This window comes from Sodiomyces alkalinus, assembly GCF_003711515.1.
Source record: "Sodiomyces alkalinus F11 unplaced genomic scaffold SODALscaffold_17, whole genome shotgun sequence".
NCBI classification, from domain to species: Eukaryota; Fungi; Ascomycota; class Sordariomycetes; order Glomerellales; family Plectosphaerellaceae; genus Sodiomyces; species Sodiomyces alkalinus.
The window spans coordinates 175,042-183,013 of NW_021167095.1; the positions used below are offsets into that span (position 1 = coordinate 175,042).

Consider the following 7,972-nt stretch of genomic DNA (forward strand, 5'->3'; position numbering starts at 1 on the left):
AACGCCTTTATCTTATCGGTGATATAGTTATTAAGCGATAACTATAGCTTATATTATTAATAATCGCGTTCTACGCGGATTCTAAGGAACCACTTAATTAGTCCTAGATCCCTGATTTGGAAGCTCTTGTATATCTGCTATACTAGATTATTAGTAGTAGATTAATATTCCTTATAATAGATTAGGATAATCTTATTAACGTAAAAGAAAGTAATCAGGACCTTCTTCTTAAAAACGTAATCGTCTTCGGTTAATTGCTTTAGACTATACTTACCTAGTACGGAAGAGAGGTATTAGTACTATAGCTTTAGGGAATGCTATAGGCTATATAACGCTTAACGTAGCCTTTAAATCTCTCTGCGTTATATAGGAGGGTATTACTTCAAAAGGTCCTCGAGTTAATTATCGGCTTTAAGGCCCGTAGGTAACTAGAGTAACTACTAACTAGGAGGGTCCTTAATATAGATCTCTTCGTTAAGCAGGGTATTAGTGAATACGTTAACGGCGTTAAGCTACTAAGTCTCGAGATTAAAGTGGGCTATAATGTCTATTAGGGACCTAAAGGTCCTTCTAGCGAGGGTGGAGGCGTAGGCGTTAAGGTGGTTGTTTAGTTATTAATCCCCTTAAACATATAGGCGTCCCTTAAACTTATTAACGTAACTAGTAGGATCGACCTTATACTTAAAACTCTATTTAAGATCTAATAGCCTTAGAACTGATTTAGATAGTCCCGAGCCTTACCACTGCTAGTAGGCCTATTCCCACCGTTCAAGGTACTTATTAGCCTAAGCATACCGACCTCCTATAAGACGGCCTTAATCAGTTCTAATTTATAGGGACTCTTTAGCATTTAAGACCAGTTTAGAGGTTCCTTAGATATATCGCGGCATAGTGGCGGCTTCTTCGGTATCTCAATCTAGTTATAGAAGGTATAAAAGGAAGGAGGGGTATAACTGTCGGTTAGACGCCTACTACGGGCAGGCCGGTCGGTACCGGCCGTCGGAATAACAGGAGGGCGGCTTCTTCTACTTATATAAGCAGGTTAGTTAGCTATAGTAGTGGAAGAAAAGGTTTAAGGAGACTTAGCCGTAGCAGGAGCCGTATATATCGAATTGACGGCGGTGGTAGTGGTAGTGGTTAGTTCCTCTTTAAGAACCGATTAGTCAGGGGATAATAATCCTATCGCGGCAATAGTATCGTTAGATTAATCTTTAGTATTATCAGGCCGTTTAAAAACAGGCCGCAGATCCGCAGTTCCGGTTCGTGGTACAGGAGGGCCGTTTATAGTTATTAGAGGAGTAATTATAAGTGTAATTATAGAAGGCGTTATTGAAGTAGGTGTCGCCGGAGGCGTGGAAGGCGTTATAGGGCTTATTTACCCTATTCCATATACCCCCTATGCCTCCTACTTAGCAGGTTAATCTTCCTGCTATTATTATTCTTCTGCAGATTCTGTAGTGGTTATTAAACTTGCACCTCTATCCACCCCCCTAGAAGCACTAGCGGTAGTAGTAGCCTCTGCTATATTCTTTCTCGTGGTATTCTGCTCTAGTAGTGGTTAAAGCAGAAGATCGGCAACGTTAGTGGTAATAGCGAGAGGATTATAGAGTTAGTAATCCACTAGCAGATTTAATTACTCGAAGGCCTCCTCGGTAACCGGCGGCTCTATATCGCGATCTTTATATAATGGTTTTTTGTTAAAGGTAACGTCTCTTATACGTAGAATCCTCCCTAATTTTAGCACCTAAATCTGGTATATATTAGCGCTTTTATAACCGATTAAATAGCCGATATATACTCTTTCAGCTAACTTAGCGTTAAGGTTACGACCTCGTTAGTAGTTAGCGGTTAAAGGATAGGCTCTATAACTATACCTCTTTAAGTGGCTGATAATAGGCTTCGTAAGGATTGTCTTTAGTCCTTACTTATTAATCTAATCCTTTATTTATCCTTTTAGAGACTTCTACTTAGAGTCCTTCCAAGGAATTAGGTTATATAGGTATACTATAGCAGCGAGGATCTCTGGCTATATATCCTATTAAATGCCTAAGGCCGTTATAAGGGTCCTTGCGATAGTAAATACGATACCGCTATGTCGTTCTGCTCGAGGATTTTAGGTAGCCGTGTGCGGCGCTAACCTTTCCAGTAAGATACCCCGTTCTTTAGCCTACTCGTTAAGGCCTTTCTAAAGGGATCTTTCTCTATCTAGGCGGATCATAGTAATCTTTAAGCTATATTATCGCTATAGGAAAAACTTAAAGTTCGCTATTATCTAGAGTGCTAATTTAGCGTTACTTAGGAGTCTAATAACGATCTAGCATATACATAGATCGAAAAACAGGACAGCAATCTTTATACCGTTATAGGCCTTATCAAGGCTAAAGAAATCAACCTCCACCCACTACCACGGCCTTATCGGCCGGTACGTAGTTAGCCTCCTTAATACTAGCCTCCTAACCTTATTAAGAGTTTAGGCCTTATAATCCACAATAAGAGGACCTTTTCCTTTAATAACGCTACCGGTAAGGGTATTCCCTATATTTTCGATGGTTGCAGTGCCGGCATGCCCTAGCCTCTTATACCATAAATATGCATTAGCTACGCTTATAATTAATACCGTGGAGCTATTAAAGAAGCTACTATTAACGAGCTGTTATTATTAACGGTTTATTAGAATAAGAGCGTACTACTCGTTAACGTTATTAAGTGGTGGGGCTAATAAGCCCTCTTCGGCAGATCCTTTAACCTTTAAGACCTCGAGGTCGGTATTAAAAGCGATAACCTATTCCTTTAATCTTGCAGTCGCGATTAAGGTTATTAGGTAGTCTTATATAAAAGCAACGCGATTTAGCACTAAAATAAAGGGATTACCGTGTTTATTATCTACTTCTAATTATATCCTACTATAACCCTTAACTAGCTTAGTCTCTCTATTACCCGTTTAAAAGCAATACTCTTCTATAATAGGTTCGAAGTCCTATAGTAAGTAGTATTAGTTAGTAATATACTTAGAGGTGCCGGAATCGATTAATAGCTAATTAAAGAGGTTATTACTAACGCTTTCTTTTCCGTTAATCTATGGGAGGGAGTATATCCTATAGGACTCCTTATCGGAATCCTCCTCTTAGTTATCGATAAAATTAGATACCTCCTTTAGCAGATCTTTCGGCTATAACTTCTAAGAGTCGTTTTTAGCACCCTTTTTAATGCTTTTAGCGTCCTTTTTGATATTCTCCCGGAATCTCTTTTAACGTTCGTTATCCTAGGTTTTAATAATATAGTCTACGCGTTCTATGATCTCTTTTAAAGGTATATATCCCTTCTTTCTATATACCTCGTTAACGTTTAGGCACTTCTATAAAGGCTTATAGTTATACTTTTTCCTCTTCTTACTACGGTAATCGTATAGCTACTCTTTCTTTTATTTATTAGACTTTTAGTTACCCTATTATCCCGATTATACCAGCTAATCCTTACCTTCTTTATCCTTACCTAGGAAGGTTACCGTATAAAAGGATAATATAGTAGGCTTCTTATCGAGTTGGTACGGGTAATAGCGATAAAACCATATCGTATACTCCCCCACGATAAACTAAATTAAAGGTAGGTCTTTCTTTTCTAACTATAGGAGCTCTATAAAGCGTCCTTCTAACTACTTTAATACTACGCTACCGATAGCATTAAAGAAGCCGTTAATCTAATCGTCTTTAGTATCACAGGCATAAACTTTATACGTCTTAGCATTATAGTATAGCTTAAGAAAGTCTTCTAGCTAGCGCTTATAGGGTATACGCCTAACGTTTTAGAGGTATTCGTCCTAGTATCTCTTAATTAATAACTTCTAGGCGGCGTTTATCGGCTTAAGGTGCGTCTTAAGAGCCTTTAATATGTCCCTGATTTCCTTATAACCAGCGTACTAATCCTTTAAAGTAAGGCTAATCGTTTTTACAATATAATCGTAGAGTGCTTAGATCCCCCTCTTTTTAGTCTTATTCCGATCCTCTTTCACCTACTAGATCTTAAACTATATATCCTAATTACCTTTTCCTTTAATAGAGGCTAAAGGCGTTAGTGGATCTATTTAAATACGGCGCTTAGGCCGTTTAGCTTCTTTAAGGTCGGGATTAATAAGGTCGGCGATATGGTAGGAGTGCGCGATAATTATCACGGCTTTAATCCAAGGCCTCTAGTCTTTCGGAGTAGTAAGCGTTACGAGGCCTATACCAGGCACTACTACCGTAGAAGCTATCGTTATACTAATAAAAAGTAGTGGAATAGGATAAATAGAAAGGTTAATTAACTATACTAAACGCTTAAAACGATAATATAAGGGAAAACGATAAAGCGATTAAATAAAACTAAAGCAGGCGGACATTACTAATACTACTAAACTACCCGCTAGACTTAAGGCTAATTTTAATAGCCTAGAAGCTATAGAATCGATCGGAATAGCTTTATTTTATCAGAACGCCGGGCTTATAACTATTAGAATATACATAAGGTACGCGGAATTATATATATATTCATATAAGTGAAGTTTAGAATCCTTTATAGGGATATCTAACTGTAAGGAAAAAGTAGGGGAAATAAGGGTAGATATATAGAACCGAGGTACTCCCCACGTCTAACATAATATAGTTTATCACACCTCGATAAGGTGGCTGTGGGCATCTGACACCTTACGTAATAATGCTAGGTTGATCTTGTGTTTTCATAATATCCACCTTCCGTGCCTACTAAACGCGTAATCGGCCGTTAGGTTGTTCCACCCACGAGGGAGGTCTGTGCGACAACCGTCAATCTCACGGCCTGTCCAATAGATCTTGTGTTTTCACATAACTGCATCTCGGTAGTGTCTCATTCGACATTTCAGGACGGAAACTCCAATCACATATATATCTATAAGAGCAACCATTCCGGGCAGTCCGCCTTTCCCTCATACAATCCCAGACGCTTGGAACTGCGGGATCGTCAACAGACTCCACATCGACTACTCGTCTTGTGCTACGGAGTCTAAGCAACGCTGGAAGGCCCGGACGCAAGTTTGAAAAGGTGTGAGAATAGCCGCTGACATGAGCGATCCTCCACGCGATGGGAGTGCCAAGGGGAAGCACAAGTTGTCGGACAGTGCGGCGGACTCGGACCTCTCTGACAGTTGGTACCCGAGGGAACAAAGTCGTGATCATCGAGGTGATCCGTCGTCGCTCGCCTCGCGCATCCAGGCTTCGGCTTCCTCATTGCTACATCCAGAAGCTCTCGCAAGAGGGCTGCCGGACCGCGCGGAAGGTTCCTCGTCTGACAAAGTGGAAGCTACTTCGTCGACTTTAACCTCGCTACACAAGGGAGAGACATCGTTTGCCCGAAGCGGCTCTAGCCGTGCCAATGAAGCCACGCTTAGCGAGGTATCGACGCTTGGTTCCACTGCTGGGCTCGGGCAGTATGTCCGCTTTCTCGGAGCCCAGGGGAAGGCGCCCTGGGTCCGTCCGTCACCTAGTAGTCTAACTACGGCCGCATCCGCCCAGAACGCCAATAACACTGGCGCTCAAAAGCCCACTACTCACTCTGATTTTGCCCAGCAGATAGCCCGCGACGGAGCCCAGGTTGCCGAGTTACTCGCATCACCCGATCCGGAGGATGCAGGCGGAGACGCGGACGATGTTTCCACTGCCCTTTCTCCCCAGGAAGTGACGGATTTGAGAAGGGCTTTTTTTGGTGCAAATTCTGTGGACTCCACAGAGGGAACCCGCCTGACATCAGATTGGCACACTCTGCTCAACTTCCAGCCTGATTTTCTTCTAGAAGATCGGAGCGACTCGATTTACGCTCACTTTGGTGTCCGTACTGTGGCAGAAGCTGACGCTCTCTGGCTAGATAAGTGGAAGGTCGTACTCACCAACTACAACGATGAGGTGTGGGGGGCCCTGGAGCCTCTTGCCCAAGAAGCTCGGAAAGAGCTCGGAAAGGCAGGGAATGAACAACCCGGCAGGAAGGCTCTCAGCAGACTCCGGCAGATCTTGGCACACATTAGAGATTCGAAGTGACAGAGCGATGATGCAGACCTCTCAAATCAGTCGAGGGAATCGGGTTCTTGGTTCAGGTCCAACCTCATCAGCATTTGCCATGTATCGCTTATCCCAAAAGTGCGCAGCGTTCCCTCATGCTTTTGTTTCCTAGACACCCTGGTCTGCGTCGCCTATTTCGCGGGTCGGGACTTGGGTGGCTGGCTAAGAGCCGGGAACAAGCAAGAGATGTCCACCAAGGTACATTGGGCCAAAAAAAAAATCCAGATACATGATATATACATACACCCAGATCTCACACCGCGTGACTTGGGGCCATTATCAAGCGCAATTTGTCCCTGGCAGGATGCTATCTGTGGCTCAAGATGAAGATAATCCCAACCAACGTAAAACGTCTGCTCACCGGTGTCACAACCGCTTTCGACAGGAGCGCCACGGCTTGCGGACTCTTAGGTTACCAGTAACTTGCACAACCAACACTACGGTTTATGTGCTGCGACCCAGGTAGTGTTGCCAACATGATCAACTCTGCAGCAATGTCCTCAGTCTTGGTCTCCACCATTTCAACTGTCCTTCCTCGCTTTCGACAGTTGATCAGCGTGCTGCCAACTGCCAAGGAGAACAAGCAAATGGAGATATATTTGGACTGTGACCGCCCGGGTGTCGAATGACACGCGCATGCTTCCTATTCCCCTGTGCGCAGGGGCCTGCGTAGCAGCCAGCCGGGATACAGAGTGATAAGGGTACCTAGACCATGCGCAAGAGAAAACAAACAAATAGGGCTGGCTAAGTTTAAAAAAACCCCCCAAGAGAACAGAAAGATGAGGATAATATCGCCGCATAGTGTCGTGATAGCCCGAGAGCTCACAGGCATGTCCCTATCGCGGCGATACTGATACCGGCCCCAAAGAAAGCCAGGCGGACTGCTACCGCGCTTGCCGAGGAAGAGGCAGACTCAACAACAATACCGTTAACTGTCGTAGGTTGCGCGCAGTGTGTGGATTCAAGGCCGGAGCAAGCCTCGGAACTCAAGCTAGAACAGACAGGCGTGGCCGACGTGCCTAGGGTGGGCCGATCTGCATCGATGACGGTTCCGCCCCCTCCAGGCACAACGATTGTTACGCCGAACCCGTCGTTGCCACCCTGCAGTTCCGTCAAGCAGACCTCGTAGTTCCGTGAGCATTGGCTCACAGCGGAGGAGCATTGGCGTTGGTCAAGTGACGTGGCTATATACGGGAAAGGAAAGTAATTGTTGGGCACGAAGGAGACCGTTGCCGTCGGCATTGCTGGACTCGGGGGGGCGATTCCGGTGCAAATAGCACTGAGTGATCATGTTAGCCTAGACTCCTCGGCGGTGAGAATGGGATGGAAGGCCGTATAACCCACCCTGAAGGGCAACATGCTGGTGCACCGCTGTCGTCGAGCTCGCAGACCTGACTATGCACACAACATACGCCTGCAAAGTCCTCTCCGAGTGACGGGGAGCACATGAATGTCCTCTCCGGACAGCCTGAATCCTGACGGCGGATGAGCTTGAGGTACGTATCCAATGCACCCGTCGGTCTCGGTGTCATATCAGACACTGGAGTCCGTGGCGGCCTCAAGTTTTGGTCTCCGACGACTGATAACACACATCGTGACAGGAACAGCAGGACCAGGACCTGGGCCGTCTGTGTATGGGATCTCATGCCGTTGCAAAGGTTCAGTCTCAGGCCATGTGGAGGTGTAGGGCTAATTATTTGCAAGTTGGTAGTTATGTAGGTCTCGGGAAACACATCTTTTGTGGTTGTAAGTCGAGTACCCCCGGCAGCTCGGCACAGCTGCAGAACCCGATTGTCGATAGTTCACTTTTTTCACTCCGCCTCTCTTTGTGCTATTGCCCGGGTTCGCTCGGAATGCAAAGGGCGGGAGGCGAGCACAGCGCTGCCTCGTTTTAGTGCTTTGGGGTGGGA

The 7,972-nt window shown here is 44.9% G+C and overlaps 2 protein-coding genes across 2 annotated transcripts; one reads left to right on the forward strand and one right to left on the reverse strand.

Annotated features, from left to right (window-relative positions):
* Positions 1-5,072: 5,072 nt before the first annotated feature.
* SODALDRAFT_321436 (hypothetical protein) lies at positions 5,073-6,041 on the forward strand (the record flags this gene model as incomplete). The annotated part of the gene is made up of 1 exon (XM_028609622.1): positions 5,073-6,041. The coding sequence occupies one exon, from the start codon at positions 5,073-5,075 to the stop codon at positions 6,039-6,041; it is 969 nt and encodes a 322-aa protein (XP_028462423.1).
* An 843-nt stretch (positions 6,042-6,884) lies between these two features.
* On the reverse strand, positions 6,885-7,510 carry SODALDRAFT_337932 (hypothetical protein; the record flags this gene model as incomplete). The annotated part of the gene is made up of 2 exons (XM_028612733.1): positions 6,885-7,341; positions 7,407-7,510. 2 exons carry the CDS (start codon positions 7,508-7,510, stop codon positions 6,885-6,887), a joined length of 561 nt encoding a protein of 186 aa, XP_028462424.1.
* Between the last annotated feature and the right edge of the window lie 462 nt (positions 7,511-7,972).